The sequence below is a fragment of the Anomalospiza imberbis genome, chromosome 28, assembly GCF_031753505.1.
Source record: "Anomalospiza imberbis isolate Cuckoo-Finch-1a 21T00152 chromosome 28, ASM3175350v1, whole genome shotgun sequence".
NCBI lineage: Eukaryota > Metazoa > Chordata > Aves > Passeriformes > Viduidae > Anomalospiza > Anomalospiza imberbis.
Genome location: NC_089708.1, coordinates 267,028 through 284,426, shown reverse-complemented (window position 1 = coordinate 284,426; position 17,399 = coordinate 267,028). Strand labels below are relative to the sequence as shown.

The 17,399-nt window shown below is 49.1% G+C and overlaps 2 protein-coding genes and 1 long non-coding RNA gene across 7 annotated transcripts in view; 1 reads left to right on the top strand and 2 right to left on the bottom strand.

Annotated features, from left to right (window-relative positions):
* The window catches only part of NKX6-3 (NK6 homeobox 3), a 322,554-nt gene that overhangs the window by 198,457 nt on the left and 106,698 nt on the right, over positions 1-17,399 (bottom strand). The gene's annotated exons all lie outside the window — the stretch shown is intronic.
* ZMAT4 (zinc finger matrin-type 4) overlaps positions 1-17,399 on the bottom strand; it is a 46,708-nt gene that overhangs the window by 1,025 nt on the left and 28,284 nt on the right. For 4 of the 5 annotated variants that reach the window (XM_068174680.1, XM_068174677.1, XM_068174681.1 and 1 more), the window contains 4 exons: positions 15,381-15,537; positions 9,874-10,101; positions 4,402-4,498; positions 754-821 (listed from right to left, as the gene is read on the bottom strand). In XM_068174680.1, coding sequence (XP_068030781.1) covers positions 803-821; positions 4,402-4,498; positions 9,874-10,101; positions 15,381-15,537 — 501 coding nt within the window. In that variant the 3' untranslated portion in view covers positions 754-802. The remainder of the gene's footprint in view (positions 1-753; positions 822-4,401; positions 4,499-9,873; positions 10,102-15,380; positions 15,538-17,399) is intronic. The other variant, XM_068174679.1, reaches the window with a different exon arrangement.
* On the top strand, positions 4,383-11,742 carry LOC137463467 (uncharacterized). Its single transcript, XR_010993928.1, has 3 exons — positions 4,383-4,514; positions 5,900-6,059; positions 11,453-11,742. It is a non-coding gene; the product is annotated as an uncharacterized lncRNA (long non-coding RNA).

Sequence of the window (17,399 nt, the reverse complement as noted above, 5' to 3'; positions counted from 1 at the left end):
AAAAGCACATAGAAATGCTACTATTACCAAGTGTTACTGTTATTGTAGCCACCCAGGTAAGAACAAAATAATTTGGCTTGCGTGTGAAGTGCACAATACAACTCATTTACTCTTAACTTCCAGAAATTTACAAGAAATCTTCTGTCAGAGAACACCTTCATCCTGAGTGAGGATGTGCAGAAGGAGCCCAACCTGCTGGCACCAGGGACAGGACTGGAAACATCCAGGAGAAACAGAAATGCCATTTGGCACTAAATCTGACCCAGGTGGAGCCGGGCCAGGCAGCCCCAGAGCTCCCCATGAGCTGGCTGTGCCAGACACGCAGATCCTGGGACATGCTTCAGCCACAACAGGCTGTCAATGTTTGTTCACACCTTCTTAAATAGATGGGAAAAGTGATGTAAACGAAACCATGGGAAAGGGTGACATTTCTCCAGCATGATATTAACAATATTTTGATTAGTTCATTCCTGAATAGCCAAGCAGCTTATGTTGATAAATACCCTGTTCCAATTAGACATCTGTGCTCTCAGCCTGAAAATAAAAAAGGAAAGAAAAGAGGAAAGAGCCTGCCCAGGCCCAAGCCTGCTGCCTCTGCTCCTCAGCAGGACATCAACCACCTGGGCTTGCACAGGGTGCAGCCCAAAGTCAAGGCTAAGAGCTGTGCAGGAAGGGCTGCAGAGCCACCTCCCCTACTGGACACGACCACTCTTAACCCCTCAGAATTCATTCTGACCATTGAATTGGTTTTACCCCAATGATGGCTGCAGGATTGGGTCCCCTCTCTGCAAAAATCCTGAAATTAACCAGGAAGCCTGAGTCTGAAAGGGAAACCCTGACATGCATTAGCATCTATGAAAGTGTAAATGAGTGATTATAAGAACCCTGGAATATATTTGTGAGCTCTAGATGCGGCAGAGAGGTCTGGCTGATCAAAGAGACAAAATGAAGGCAAGAAGACAAAGTTCTTCTTTATGGAAGTGGGAATGGTTATCCCCACACAGTCAGACTGTTAATTACCAGGACTGGATCTCAGCCCTCCGTGGCTGCCAGCCCGAGCAGAGGAGCACAGCTCTGAACTCTCTGGCACATGTGACAGACCCACAGCTGGCCCAGGGGTGACACCCACCCCAAACGTGACTCTGGGCTCTCTGCTCTGCCAAAAGCACCTCTGCTCCCTGCACCCACATGCCCAGAGGAGGTACCTCATACCCAATCCAGGCCCTCTGGAGCCTCTTCCCTGAAGGCAGCTGTTTTCTCCAGGCCATGGGGATGACCCAGCCTGTTCCCAAGCCCTCTCCAGGAAGGGCTTTTTGCCAAGCCCCAGGGTAACGTTCTGCACAAGCACTGTTTTGACCCCAGACACTGAATATCCTCTGTCTCCTTTCACAACTATCTGGGACTTTAATCTCTGTTGTTTGTTACCAATCACTTTGAGCAGTGATTTTTCATCTTCACAGTTTGCATAAAGCAGAAAAGAGGGAGGTTTTGTTTCTGCCAGCCCATGGGGAACAGTGAGGAGTGAGGCTGGCATGTGCCTCCCTCCCAGCCTCTCAGAAGTAACATTCACAGCTGGGATTCTGGCTGCTGCTGATGCCCACCGTGGCTCAGATCGGGCGTTGGCCCCTGCCTGGCAGCCTGCCCAGCACTGCTGCTCTGTGCTGCATGGGGGAGGAGGGAAGGAGAGAGGAGATTTTAAAAAACCCCAGTCTATTTCTGGAGAGCAAGTCAAACAATGCCTCAATCATCTCTACACAGTTCATAAATCCCTAATTAAAGGTTTAATGCTCCACCCCGCTGCAGATGCTCCAGAGTCCATCCACATTCCAAAACTTGCTCCGTGCCCACAGCCAGCAGCATCACCCCTCAGAACCTGAGTTGAGCCCTGCACTCCCCACACATCCAATGAGGCATTTAACCTTAATTTTCAAATTAAGCTCAAGTACCTGTACCCTGGAGTAAAAAACAGGAGCTGGCAGATATATGCATGGCTGGAGGGATAAGGACCAGCTCAGTATTAGCTCCCTCTTCCTGCATCTTTTATTCAACACCAAAATACCAGCCAAGACACCTCCAGCTTCCTTCCTAAGCCCTATTTCCCCCCTCTTTTGTCCAAAAAAATGCAGTCAGAAGCACTCGGGGTAGCACCTGAAGTTCCTATGAATGGTTCATCTCTCCTGGCCAGACCACTCAAGGAAGAGCAGCTCAGCTGCAGGGTACAAACCTCAAACTGTGTGCTGCCCATGGAGCCCCAGGACCCCCAGCCCTCCATGGGGCAGTGCCAGGCTCCTGATCAACACAGCTGCCAAGCTCATGGTGTGTATGGTGGGTTATTTAAGGCAGCTCTAACTGGGGATCTCAGCATGCTGCTCTCTGCAGAGCTCTCAGGAACAGTAATAAATAACCACAATGCAGCTCATGCCTCATAAAAGTTCCGAACTCCTGAAGCAGCTTTCCAGGAAACTCATCTGCCTGGTGTTTTTTGGGTGGTATCAGCTTCCATCCTGCAATCACTGTTCCCTGTTTTAGTCTTTATCCCAGAGCAAAATCCCTGTATCCCTTCACCCCGGTCCTTCACTAACTGCCCCTTTCTTAGGTTTGTTTAGTCTTTAACTATATGAAGTATGACAGCTACATAAAATGTTTTGTTACCTTGGCAACTGCAGTCCAGTGGCTTCAGCCTGAGTTAGGAGGCAGAGGACAGCCTTGACATTAACCAACAATAATGAGAACAGCAGAAACCAGTGGGGGAACACTGGCTGAGGAACGAGCAGGGGACGATCCTCACCTGCCCCAGCATGGAGCACACCTGGGAGCCACAGTGCTGCAACAACCCCGTGGGACATCACAGCTCTGGGAACTCGTTGAAGAACAGGTCTGCATTTCCAAAGTCCCTTTCTTTGTATGGACCAGGCAATTGCTTGGAAAAGCCAGGGAGACATAGATGCAGCTCTGCCAAAATCTGTTGTCTGTGCTGCCCAGCACATTCCTTTGCACTAAGAATGGGCTGAACTCAGGGCACGTGTGTCATCTGTCACTCCTACCAACAGTCAAAGCACAAAGAACTTCCCAAGGTTACATTTCACAGCACTAGCAATTAAGATTTCTAAAGCTGCTAATTGTAGGAGAGTGCACAACAGAGCAGAAGGTGTGGGGATAACCAGGCACCCTTCTGGTGTGGGGAATTGGTGACACATCTTCCTGCACATCTCTATCTCCCATCCATGAGGCTGCTTTGGTTTGAGATAAACTTCTTTATCCTTCTCAATAATACCAACAGCAACCACAGCAATAATCATACAGACTTGGAAGAACTATCAAGGGAAGGATAAATTACAGCTCTGGGCCAGGGCAGCATGGCACAGATGCTGTCATTCCAGGTTTCCAAGAGGAAGAGCTCTCAGCTCTGTTTTCCAGCAGTGGGAATTTCTTGCACTGGGTATGGATCCTGACCCTGTCCCAGCTGTTCCCACATGATCTGGCCGGGCAGGGATCCCCCATCAGGGAGATGTGCTGAAGAGAAGGAGATGGAGGCAGCAAAAGTCGCAGATTGCTCATGGCACAGCCCAAACCACGGCTGGCTCACTCACCTGGTCCCAGCCCACTGCTCCACAACACACCTGCATTGCCCCGTGTGCTGGACCACTGCATTTGGAAGGCATTCAAATGCTCCCTGAATAAATAGAATAAAGCTAACGTGGATAATATCAGGAACCTGAGAAGGTCTGACATCAGCTGGGGAAGGGCTGGCTCTATCCTTTGCTGGCTTAAGCAAAATGAGCCATTAGCAGTCACATCTACCTCTCCTCATCCTGCTCAGTTTTCAGACTATCCTCAAAGCTACTTGAAGCACTTCAGGTACATCCCTTTACATTGCTCTCCTAATCTGGGCAGTTCCAAGTGATTCAGCCTGAAATGGTTCCCAAAGTCCACATATAAGTGCATTAAGAGCAATTAGTTCATTAATCTAATCTCTGGTATCATGTTTCTCCATCACTTCATTTTAATAATTTGTAGTAATTGACAGAGCAGACTCCCCCCAGTTCTCATAGCTGGGTAATGCATAATTAGTCTAAATCACAGCAAAAACGCTTTCACTGGGAAACACCTAATGCCCTTAGGCTCATGGTGTCTCTTCTGAGGCTTCACACATGAAAGAAGCTGCAAACTCAGTATCATTATCCACAAGTCAGTGGGACTCCAGCAAGCCCATGTGGGTTCAGCCCTGCATTCCTCAACCTGGAGTGCCTCTAGTACCCGTGTTTTCACAGCAACCAGAGCACAGCCCCCAGTGCTCCTCTGCTGAGAGGGAGCTGGAGAGCACAGCACTGTCCCAGAGCATTCCATCCCTGCAGACACAGACTGACTGCAGCCCAGGAGGAGAAGCACAGGGATACTCACTTGGTCTGGTGTTTGGAGCCCTTCAGGTGTGCATGGTACTGCTCTATGGAGTTCAGGGTGACATTGCAGATGTTACAGGTGTAGCTGCGCTTCAGGCCTGTGAAGAAAACCAGGTGTTAATTAACCCTTGGCTCCAACTGTGCCACATGGTGAGGCTGAGGGGAGCATGGGCTGCACCAGAGGGAAACACTCTTGTGCCTGGGCTATAGACTGTTCAAAACAAAATGGCAGCTAGGAAGTAAAAATAAGTGAAAATGAGTGAAGAAAGGGGGAGAAATAGAAAAAAAAGCCATAACCTATGCTCCAAGTGAACTTCTAATTAATTAGAAGGTGCTTGGATCCCACATTTCATTTCCAGTTTCACAGACATTTCTCTTTACAGTGACACATCTATTTACTTTTCCAGGCCAGGCTATCCAAGCATTAGAGAAACCTAAAGGAATATTTTTAGAACTGAGCAGAACAAAGCCAGGTTCAAAGTCTCATCCCTCCTGAGAGTGTGGTGAATCTCTCCTGTGCCCTGCTCAGGGGATCATCACTGTGCTCACACTAACAAGCACTCCAGGCACCATTTATCCCTCTGGTTTTTGGTAGTGATCATAATTCAGAGCAATTCCCTGTTAGTACCTTCAGCAGCCAGATCACTTAGGAGCTCTCTTTTCCCCAGAGGGATCCACTCTGATTTATCCACCAATGTGAACCAGCCAAGCACAGATGCTGGTCTCCCACAGCCCACACTCGGCAGCCTCTGGCCGAAGGTCAAGGCTGGCAGACTGCAGGGGCCCCAGGCAGCCACCCAAAGCCAAAGCAGGAGCTCTCTCACCTGCTGGGCTCTCTCTTGGCTGCAGTACAGTCTGTCCCCAGCAGAACTAAGGGCTCTGCTTTAAAACACTGGAGCCATGGGATTCCTAGCAGGGACTGCTGTGCTCCTTAAAAACAGTTCTAATGTTCCTTGTAATAGTCTCTTCTGGCTTTCTACAGTTTTGATTTTTTTTTTTTTTTTTCCGAAATTGTTAAAACAGCTAATTTAGAACAAATAATGTATGGCATTCTCAAATTTGATCAGTCCATGCTCACCATAATTAACTGCACAGGTAGTAAACACACTGACTCCTCCCCAGCTGGACCTGCCTTTTTGGCTGTCAAAAAATCCCTCGTCTTGTTTTGCACTCTAGACACCAGCTACACCAACAGCCCCACTTTTCTCAAACACTTCATAATATCTCTCACCCAGGAATTTGGCACAGCATGAAAATCATCTTTAAATAATATTCCAAAATCGTTCAGTGAGTGCTTGAAAACAACAAGCCAGCAACTGCAGAGGTATTTAAGTAGTTTCTGTATTTCTGTGTCACGATGTGGCACAGAACAAAAATAAATTTGCAAATGTGCACTTGGATTTTCTCCTCACAGAATTTATTCTTGATGAAGCAGTGATGATTCTACAGTCACGCCCTTTGTCCATTGCTGGCAGCTGCTGTTTCCTTTATTCAACCAGCAGGCATTAGAAGCCTGATGAATCTACCAGAATGCAGGTGAAGGAACGGGACAGGCAGTGCATGGCTGGCGTGGTGTGTCAGCACACTGCAGCAGACTGAGAACCTGGACCCCACCAGGACCTCCACATGGCAGAGTGGGACTGGGGAACTAAGAAACAGGTAATACTTTAATTTAAGGTAATAAGGTTCTGCTGCTCAGCCAATTTAGCAGCACGTTAAGAGCAGCCTCAGTGAATCTTAATTACTGGTGTAGGTGGAAACGCCTTCACCAAAGCAGCTCCTAACTGGGGATGATGATTTTCTCCCTCAGCATGTCAAGGCTACTCACAGTGATGAAACAGGGGGAACCCTGCTCCTCCTCCCTGTGTTCTGTGCAGGGAACTCAGTGCTGTTCCCTGATGCAGCTCTTCCCACAGGCTGGAACATGCAGTCCCAGACTGGGCAGATTCCATGAACTGGGAGGGACATGGAGAGAGGAAACTAGCCTCAAATGAACAGCAGGATGAGACCACAGGCAATAATCCCTTCCAGGATATAAAAATTACCACAATTTGACCTCACTGGAGCTCATCAAAGCTGCTACTTGGCTGAAACTGGTTTCATAGAACTCCCCTACCAGTTCTCTAGGGCTGAGCTCAGCCCTCCAGGCCATAAGGTGGCCCCACCCTGAGCAGTCCACACTGGCAGCTGCTGGGCTCTGGCTGTATTCACATCCCCTTCTGCATCCTCAAGACACATTGCCTCCCCTGCAGCGTGACATGCATTCATGTAAAATTGAATGTCCTCCTATCCCCATTAAATAAAATATTAACAAGTCAAGTTATTAATGTCATCCTGCATAAAATGAATTAAAACCCATTCCAGGGGAGTTCTTATTAAACTGCTTCTTACTAACCACAAGTGACAGCACAGAATGAGAAGTATTTATAAGGCATACAAAGAAATTATGAGCTGAGATGAAAAAGGAAACACAGCTCGTTGCCTGATACTGGTGCATCTGCAGCACCACCAATTTACCTGAGAACACAAAGGCTCCAAGTGACATCATCTCTGTGCCCTTGTCCATGTGTACTGCACAGGCTGCTGTGCTTTATTTTAGGGATTCAGAGCACCTGTTGAAGGGTTTGGCTAGCCCCTGCACCAGGCAGAGTCCCTTACAAACCACCTGCCACTGCAGAGCCCACCTGCCTGGGAGAGGGAACAGGAGAGCTGGCCATGGGGGACACCAGACATGAACTACAACTAGTGAGAGGTCACCTGATGGAGGAAACTTGACATTCCTCCTCCCTGTGTCTGGGACAGGCTGGGGAGGGTGAGAGCTCTCAGATGGAACCACATGACTGCCTTCAGCTGAGCCAGGGCCACTCTGTGCTGATGAACAGGCACAAGTTGTCAGAGCAGAGCCTGGAATTCGGGGCTTTGTACCCACCAGGTTTTGTCTTCCTATGATCTGTGCCAGGGTGCAGGGGCAGCCAGGGGAGGGGGAGGCAGCTGTGCAGGAAGAAAACTCACAATTTCTTCCTTTTTCAGGGTATGTTCCCATGCTTCCCTGCCCAGCAGGAGCAGCAGGGACTCCAGGTCAGCCATGCAGCCGGGTGGGTTCCAAAGCAGCTCTGTGCCACAGCTGGAAAGCCTCACAGAGCTGCTCTGAGAGTGGGCCGGACCCTGCATGCCATCCAGCCAAGGAAAAGGGATCTGTGTGCCCTGTGCTGCAGCTTTAACTCAACACAGACTGCAGAAACTCGTTTCTCCTTTTTTTTTCCTCTCCTCATTCTTATTTCTGAGAAGAAAATAAGACCTCAAAATTGCAGGATGAGCACTTGGTGAGAAGAATCAATGTTTTTGTTTCCTATAAATATCAATTGTCCAAAAATATATCTCTATTCTTATTTCTCCAAATATACATTTGTATTTATCAATAAATATTTTATTACAGCCATTATCAAAACATCAGAGGCTGCTGAAATGTTGTACTTCAACTGACACTGCCTGTTTCAGGCTCACACAATGCATCAAATGTTCATCTCCCACACTAGTCAAAATAGAATTAATATTTAAGCTGTGATGGGAGAAGCCACCGGGGATGCAGAGGAAGGAGATGACTTTGCAATCCAGGGAAAACTGAGGCAGCAAAGACAGTGTGGGGCAGGGAGAGTATGGGGATGTTGTCCCCAGCACAGCCATGTCCTGCTGCCGCTGTTACCCTGCAGGCAGACATGATGTTACCTGGCAAGGTGAGGCTGTCTGCTCGGGCACAAGCTGGATATCATTGTGTGGTGGCCACTGCACAGACTGCTTTCAACACCTGTCAAGATCTGCTCTAATCTTGCAGCTAAATGCATCCAGGAGAGCATCTCTAGATGGACACAGATGGACAGATGCTCACGCCCTAGTTAGAAACACGGAAAGATTTCCCAGCTTGGCAGGCTCAGGGCTCCCTCCTTGGCTCCCTGGGCCTGGCTGCACCTCGTGGTGCTGTGCAGCACGGGGCACTGTGGGCTGAACCCCTGGAACAGCACCCTGAAGTGCCCAACTAGAGACCACCCTGTTCCCTGTAGCAGGCACACACACAGCCTGGACACAGCTCTGCTGTCCCCTCTCCTGTCATCTACAGACACTGGCAGGACCACACTGGATCCAGCGCAAACCCCAACCATGCACAGCACCACCATGAAGGTAAAAACCAGCAGCTGATGAGGCTGTGAAGGCCTCCAATTTCAACTCCCCCAGGAGCTAAATTAATAAAACACTTCCCAATTGATTTATTTACAGTTAATGACATCCTCAGCCACTCCTGAGCTTGGCACAGCCCAAAGTACTGAGCACTTCCATGTTATTGTCCCAGGTTTTATTCCCACATATTTCCAGCAGCAGGCAGTGACTCAGCCAACATGAATCATTGATGGCACCGTGAGTCACACTAGGTAGCACAGGAGGATCAAGATAACCATTACAAGGTTTATGGGAGACCAAGAAATACACAATACACTGTATAGTCATTAGCGGCTAAAGAAAAATTATCTCATTTAGCAAGGAAGAAGACCCAGGTGTATCAAAATGTTATTGCAAAGCCTCACTGGCAAACCAAAGCTCCTGCACATAGCTCTCAATCAAACTTGTCCTTCTTCCTCAGCTGAGTCAGGTCCCTGTGTGCACACAGGACTGTAACCCAGACAAAAGGCTCGTGCCTCTGCCGTGCCTACACTCCAGAGTAAGCAGGTATTGTCACGATTCAGTCCTGGACTGAATCAAAGTGCACCTCTCCATCACAAGCTCAGGAGGGCCCGGGGATGCTGGGGGGTCCAGCTGCTGAGACCACTGGCCTGGCTGTGGCTCTGCTCTGCCTGAGGGTGGCTCCCAGAGGGGTGCAAGCCCAGGCACAGTCCCCACAGGGACCCCACATGTGCCAGAGCACTCCCCTGTGGGGCCACCACGGATGAACTGACAGACAGATGAAGAAAGGCTGCTCTCCCTTCAGCAGGAACACAAAAATCCTGTCTTTAACATCCCTGTGGCAAATGCTCAGCTCCTGATGCTGCTGCTGACCCAGGGCCATCACAGCATTTTACAAACACTAATTACATCATGGAAGACAGTTGTCCTGCTCTCCATCAGGGAGATGTAGGGAGTGCTCTGCCTCCAGCAACATCCTGTCTGCACTTGTGCATGGGGCTGAGCTGTAACGGGCTCTCCTCTCCCAGGGACAGGCCACACTTGCTCGAGGACAGGTGTGTGCACAAAAGGAAAGGACTGTTTTAGGAGGAGGCAAAAGAGATGCCTAGAAGACAACTTTGAAAGGATGCTGCTAAAACTGCAGGCTGGCATGCCGGAGCAGGGGATTTTTGTACAGAACTGGGAGCCTCATGAAGCAGTAACAGCACCTCGGGCTCCCTGCACCACTGGTGACTGCAGTGAGCGAGGGTGGCGGGGTCCCACAGGGATCAGGTCCCTGCTGGCCGTGTGCGGGCCTCACCTCGCAGCTCCCCCAGGTCTAGGGTCTTCCCCAGCTGCTCCAGGAGGTCGGCCCTGGCCGCATTCTTCTTGTGCTTCTTGCCGTCGTAGTGCTGCTGTGCCATCATGGGGTTGTTGAACCAGGCCGTGCAGAGCTGGCAGTACCTGTCCGAGTCCCTGCGCTGTGGCGGTGCCGGCACCGCCGGGGCGCCATCCGTGTGCGCCGGCTTCAGCGGGCCCAGAGCAGCTTCTGCAAAAGGCAATGGTCACACATCAGCTCTCCTGGGCTCCTGCTGCCTGGGGAACACCAGACCCTGAGGCAGATCCCACATCAGACACGGGGAATAATTAGCTGCAGTTACAGGGTCCCGGCGGATATTTCGGATGGTGCTGCTTGGGAAGCTCCCATTTCTCATTAAAAAAAGCATCATGAAAGGACAGCCCAGGACTGCTCCTCAGCTTTCTGCATTTCACTAACTGGGAAGGAGGATGCTCTCAGTGCAATTACATGTCTTATCACTCTTCTGACTAAATTTGCTAAACTTATCCTGCTTGAATTGCTACTCCCGGGAAAAATCGTCAGTGGAGAATAAATACACCATGAAGAGCCATCTCCTTCTCAGGATAGAGAGACATATTTATCATTATCTCAGGATTCTTATTTTTCAATTTATTTGGTTTCAGAAAGAATGGGAAAGCCATAGTTATTGCAAACTGTCACAAATGACAAAAAAATACTCAATAGTCAGTTCCATCCTCCAAAGATCTCACATTGTGAATTGTCAGGTACCAGCAACACATGACCTTAATTTAATTCTATTTTCCTTCAAATTCATTAAAAGCCCATCCAGGAACACAAATATGACCCCCATATAATCCCAAAGAAAAGTGAGTGATTAGTCTTTATATAATGGAATGCACTTTGCTCAACCGAGTTTTCCAACTTTGTACAATCCAAGTCACAAACCCATGGAAAAAAGAGTTTGAAGTAAAATAAAGTTTAGGTAACACTGGGATACAAAAATATACAATGACTAGCACTTAATTATCACACTTCATTCAAAAATTCCCTTTTATGTGGATTTCCTTTTCCTTTCTTTTCCAGATGAAATGTCTGCTCTTTAAATAATTAACAACATGCTCTCTCCATGGTAGTGGAATAGGCACATTTGGAGTGTGGTAGCTGTCTTTGATCAGGAGATAATCCAGCTGAGCCCTGATGAGCCCACAAGGCAGCAAATGCCAAACCCACCTCAGTGTCTGACACCAGGAACAGCAACACAGGGATATATTTAGTCATATAATTATGCCTGGAGCCCACTGTGATTGACTCCTTGGCTTGAGAAAGTTAATATTATAAATCTTCTGCTGACCTGCTCAGTAAGGGACACCCTTCTAGGAAATTCTATCTTACATATAACATTACTTACAACCTTATCAATTTCCAGGGGTTTATAACCTTCTATTGTTTTTGATGATGACTGCCAAGGTATCAGAGTTCCAGCAGTGATGACGCTGCCTCTGAAGAGCTGCTCCAGGCAGGGCCAGGCAGGGTCTGGCTGGATTTTGCTCCTAAAAAAAAGTCTTTTCTATGGTTCCAGCAGGAGAGACACAGCCCAGCCCCTCCAAGGTGCATGCAGCAGAACTGACAGTGTGAGCAAAGAGCAAAGCCAGCGGCCAGCACAGTCATTGGGAAGAAAATTAGGGAATTGCAGTATTTCCTGTTCAAACTGGGATTACACAGACTTTGCACATGCTTGACTCATGAAAAGCAAGCACAGCTTGCTTCTTGCAAACGTGTTCCTGCACTCCCCAAGGAGCCTCCCTGCAGGAAGGGGTCCATGCCCAGAGCCCAGTGATGCCACACGGACTTGGAACAGCCCTGGTGAGGCCAGGGGGACCCAGCCCTCTGCAGCACCCCAGGACAGGGCTGAGTCCAGGGAGCCAGACTGAGCTGCAGAGAAGTTTGGAGCATCATGAACAACCAGCAATTTTGGCAGCCCAGGAGCTCTGTGACAGATCTGACTTGCTGTTCCACAAGCCCCAGGCTATAAAGTTAAATCTATCCAATCTTTTGGCCAGTGTTCTCCTTGTTTCTGTGCACGCTGCTGCCGGAGGGGGACCAGGCAAGCTGAAGCTCAGGGAGCTGGTAATGTCCACAGGAGTTACATCTCCTGCTACTAAGGAAACCTGACAGAAGCATCTCTGCTCTCAGCCTCTGGCTGTGCCTCTGAGCCCCTCTCCCTGAGGCTGGTGGCTAGTGCTCCACCAAATGCCATGCAGGAGGGAGGTGCCAGGGGCACTGGCACTCCTGCTGCAGGGGATGGCACCAGAGCCCCCTATGCCCACCCCAGCCCTGATCCCAGCCCACATCGACACCTGGTTCCCATGGGACCGTGGGCTACAGCTCCACAGCAGAGATCCCCTGCCTGCATCAAATGGGGGCTGCCACAGACAAGGATTTCCTCTTAGAACTCACAGTACAAAATATTTTCTTTGAAGTCACATTCCTCAGGTCCCACTGACAACCCCCACCAGTCCTAAGGTGTGCTGAGCCCAGCCTGGCAATTAATGAAAGCATCCCAAGTCTACCAAATTCTCCCAAAGAGAAAGAGATGAAAGTTGACTTCTCCACAAATGCGAATTTATCATTTTGATATGCACTACATAATTGCTACAGAACAGCAAATGCCATCATTCCCTGAGAAGCGACATGAAAATTAATAATAAACACTCACAAAGCGTCAAAAGTAAAAAATGTTTCTCCACCTAAAACACAAACATAAAAGCTGCAAGTTTGACTATTTCAAGTATTTCAAAATGCTAAATAGCTCATGACAGTCTGCCTTACGTTCCCTTTCGCTGTGGGAGGGAAGTGAGAAAGTCTTACTTTGCTGCAAGAGGCAAAATACAAAGTTAGAAACACTTTAGCACTCCGGCAATGAACTAATGTTTGACTTCTTTCTCACATCCAAAGCTTTTTATTCCAAGCTGGATTTAAACGGCACCCAACTTCTTCCATTGGCACACTCCAGAAACTCAGCATGAGGACAAGAAAGTAAGTGAGCCACAACAAGGAGGCACTGGGAAACTTGTTTTGTTCCGGAAGAAATTCCAGAAATCTAGGACTAAGACTGCAGCCACTGCTGGACAGATCCTACCACCCAAACCAAAAAGCCATTTACTCAGTCCCTTTTGATGCCCCAAAGCCAGGGCCATTGCCACTTTTCTGGAATGATGCCTGCAGGTCCTCGCACTTGGATTGATGAAGACAGCAGCTATTTCCCCCACAATCCTTTGGTTTATAACTCGTGGTGATGATGGGATGCAAGCTGACAGAGGATGTTGGAAATGACGAGAAGAATTCGTCTGCAGTAGTGCTGACATGAAGCCTCTGAGGGCTACAGCCTTGTACAGCAGAGCAACAGGAAAGATCACAACTATTTCGCTGTCATGATGAGACATGGTTTTTTTGAGAAACCCGACTGTTGGGCCACTTCTTCTCCCGAAAGCACCGGCAGAGAATGGGACATCTGTGCTCCATCTGGATGGTAACTGTGAAGGAGAACACAGATCTCCGTAAGGGCTCTAAGAACAGATGTGATTTTCTTTGGGACTGATGAGACAGAAACCCCAGAATACCAAGCAGCAGAATCTCCTCCCCAGAAGCATCCAGCACACTCAGGGCTGTGCTTGGTTGGCTCTCAGGACTCATGAGCAGTGGAGTCTCTGAAGCTCTGTCTGAGAGACTTAATGCTCCCTAGTGCCAGCCACAGAGGATTGGGACAAAAATCCAGTGAGAACTGCTGGGTGACTGTAGGAAGCCCAGAAAAATGCTGTGTCCAAAGGGTGTGTTTCTGAGAACTCCTGAAGAGCAAGGAGGTGCTTATTAATGTATTCCTGAGCTCAGCTTCATCTTCCAGATCAAGTGCCTGTAAGAGCTGATGAGTCCTTGAGTTGCTCCTTCCTAGTGATTAGGATGGCTGAAGAGCCCATTACTCCAGAGCACGCAGCATGGCCCACTTAGAGCCTTCTGAGGCTGATCCAGATGATGAAAAAGTGAAACAAAAACCACAGTGCAAGGCTGCAGCTCTTAGCAAACCCTGCCTTGGCCAGGCCCTGCGGCTGAAGGGTGAATCCAAATTGTCAGCGTAACACAGGAATCAGTCCAGGCACTGTTCCGAGATCCAGCACTCCTGTGAACATCAGCTCCCCTGGACCTCACCGGGAGCACCAGGGTTTGTGGCAGGTCCTTTGGTGCCAGGGGAGGAGCTGCTGGCAGGCTGCACAGGAGGATGGAGCTCAAGCAAGCCCTGCACAAATAAACACCAAGCCTGAGTCCCTGCTGCTCTGTGCCCTTGCAGCTGTGTGCCAGCTGCATGGAACAGCCTGTGGAGCCCACAGGAGCGAGGTGTGAATGACCATGACAGCTCAGTGACAGCCTTCCTCCTGGCTGGCCCAGGGGTGCTTCCCCAGGCTGCAGTGGCTTTACCTTCACCTCCACAGGACACACTGGTGCCTCAGCATGGCCAGTTAAACCAAGCAAACCACCACTTAACACAATTCCCCACACTCCTTCAGGCAAAGGGGCCAGCAGCTCCCAAGCCCATCCTGGCAAAGGACAAATCATACTCTCTGTATCAGCATCTACAGTCTGTGAAGTTAAAAAGGCAACAAAAGCACACACACAGAGCGCCAACCCCCGTTATCTAATCACATCTAGGATTTACATGCTAGGCAGGGTCCAGTACACACAGGTCCATTTGTATTTTGTGCTGAAGGAAGTGCCACTGGCAGCAATTCTGGGTCACATCTGTCTGCAGGACCTCAGCCCAGCAATCCTTCCTGGAGAAACGTGAGTGCTTTGTTCAAGCATTTTCTGCTTCCACAACCACCGAGGAATTTTTTTCACAGATTATTAGTGGTTTTCAAGGACTCTATGGTTAAGCAAACAATAAGATGGTTAAATTGCCCAATTTCAACATTTGACTTTTTAAATGTGAAAGTTAATAGGCCGCATTACTAGAATCACTGTGGAGGAAAGCACAAAACCCATCTGGGCAAAAAATCAAGAGACAATCAATCCAAGGGTTTTTAAAACCTGGCTTTCCCTCTGTGGTAAGAGCAGGTGATGCTCTGTACTGTACAGTAACACCAAAGGTTTATTAAACATATTAGCCGAGCTGATAATTAAACTGCTGATAATTGAAGCCAGGCTTGGCTATCTGCACCCAGTGGAGACATTGTCCTCCACTGAGAAAACACTTTGGAACCGTGGAACCAGAGACAGGGCTCTGGTACCAGGGCCAGTTCCAGCTGATAAACCCCTAATCTACACAAACAAAGCAGACAGTAATGAGCATCAGGAGTTTTTAAAGGTTGTTATGACAGCGACACAAATGAATAGCTGTTTCTGCCAGCCGCCACTGCTCAGCTTTCCACGTTCCCATTTTCTGCCTGAGCCAGCCCCTTGGCCAAGCCCCGTGAGCCCACACCCCTCTGCACCAGCCCCTCTGCCCTGGGTCCTACCTGTGGCCTTCAGTGCTGGTTGTTCCCCTAGCAACAGTTTTAACCTTTTGGCATGGATTTTCCCTTGGTAATGCGATTCTGCCACCACTGCTGAGGTAAAGGACATGTTACATAGTGTGCAGCATTTGTTCTTATCCACTGAGTCACCATCACTGCCCTGGGTGGAGACAAAAACACAGACAAAACAAAGAGGTGTATAAGCACAGTCACAGAGAGAGAGAAGAACAGGAGGGAGGAATAACAATCTAGGTTGTTATGCCAAGGGGTTCCCCTTCCTTATCTCTCCCAGCCTTGCTCCTGCCTCATCCCAGCCGTGTCCAGCTTGGGGACACCTCCACTCTGGTCTGCACTGGGAGCTCAGCCCATCCCTGTGGAGCTCCCAGCACACCCCGAGCCTCCCTTCCCTCAGCCTCTACTCCTCCTCTCTGGCTGAGGGAGTCACACAGACCAAGAGCTTTCCCTGCCATCCCACACCGGTGCTTCCTCCTGATGCACTTTTTCAAGAGACCCCAAAACATCTCGGGGGACACAACTGGGGAGGACACAACCCACTCTGCAGGTGGGAGAAATAAATTAACTGTCTGATATCACACAGGTCCCTCCAGCAGGACCCAACACCAGCCTTGGGTGAACCCAACACAGAGTGGACACCTGACCCACCACTGAAGGTCATTTCCCCCCCCCCCAAAAAAAAAAATTTAGAAAAACGACCGGTTTTCATCACTTTTTTGTTGTTGATAACTGTAAATCAAACCTTAGGGAGGGATCTCAAGAGGTGATTAGTACTGTTCTGAGTGTAATTTGCACTTCTTTTAAATAGCTTTCTCTCAAGATATTTTATGCCTTCAAAGGGAAATCACTTGAAAGTTAAGAGCAGAGCAGAAAATTTCCAGTATCTATTGATCATCAGTGGCAACATATAAAGAGCTTCCAACGGAGCTTGTTTGAAAAGCTGATACACTTCGGTGTTAATGCACCAGGGTCTCTTCCTCTGCCAGGGCTGCTCTTCAGTGGCATTTTTTCCTTCAACCTACTTTCTCAGCTAGACTGAGAAAAATTAAAACCCCCTCAAAGAGCCCTCCAGTACCTCATGCAGAGCTCAGGGTCCCATTTACACTGACCCACAGTTCACTGTGCAGCTTATCTGGGCAAGTACCTCGATGTGTGGGTAGGACTTCAGCCACCAGCAGGAGAGGGGTGTCCCCAAAGCCTTGGTGGGCCTGCGAGCCCCTCTGCACATGCATGACAGATCTCTGCTCCCTAACAGCCAGTTTTATACACGAAGTGTCACGCACGAGGTATTTGGGCTCTGCCGTTGTTAAGCATTTACCCAGGTCTGCATCATCCCTTAGCAGCATCAGCTCCCTTCCCTCCTCCACCATCTAAACCCCTGCAAAGAGCCAGAGGTGCTCCAGGCTGATCCAGCCCTGACGGGTAATTATGCCTTCTCATTTGTCAGGGGCTGTTTTACCTGAAACCAAAGAGGCTGGGGGAAGCCGATCCGGGTGTCTTTGACACGCTGACAGGATTGTGCAGGTGCTGCAATCACACGGCTGCTCCCCCAGGATGCCCCAGCTGGGCCACAGGGGGCGGGTGGCTGCTCCCTGGGGATGTTGTGCACTCGTGTGCACCCACCCATCCCTCCTGCACCACAGTCCACTCCCAGGGCTAAAACAGTGAACAGGCACTGACAGCTCCGCTGAGCGTCTGTAAATCCACCGCAGCTCCTCAACCCCTGCTGCCAAAGAAGATTTCTACATTTCGTTTCTGCAGCTTTCTCTGCCCGATCCCCCCTCGCAAACCTTCACTACAATGCAGCACAGAAGCCACTGGCTTCATACAAACTGAAGCACAACAGAAAACATCACTGGAGTTACAGCAGCCATCTCCCAACACTGACATCCCCACTCTTCCCCCGCTCTGCAGCTCTATTGAGCCAGCCTCATTTATAGGGATTATTTTTGTAATATTAGAAACTTCAGTCTCGTATATCCAACATAATTAACTTCAGTTATTTGG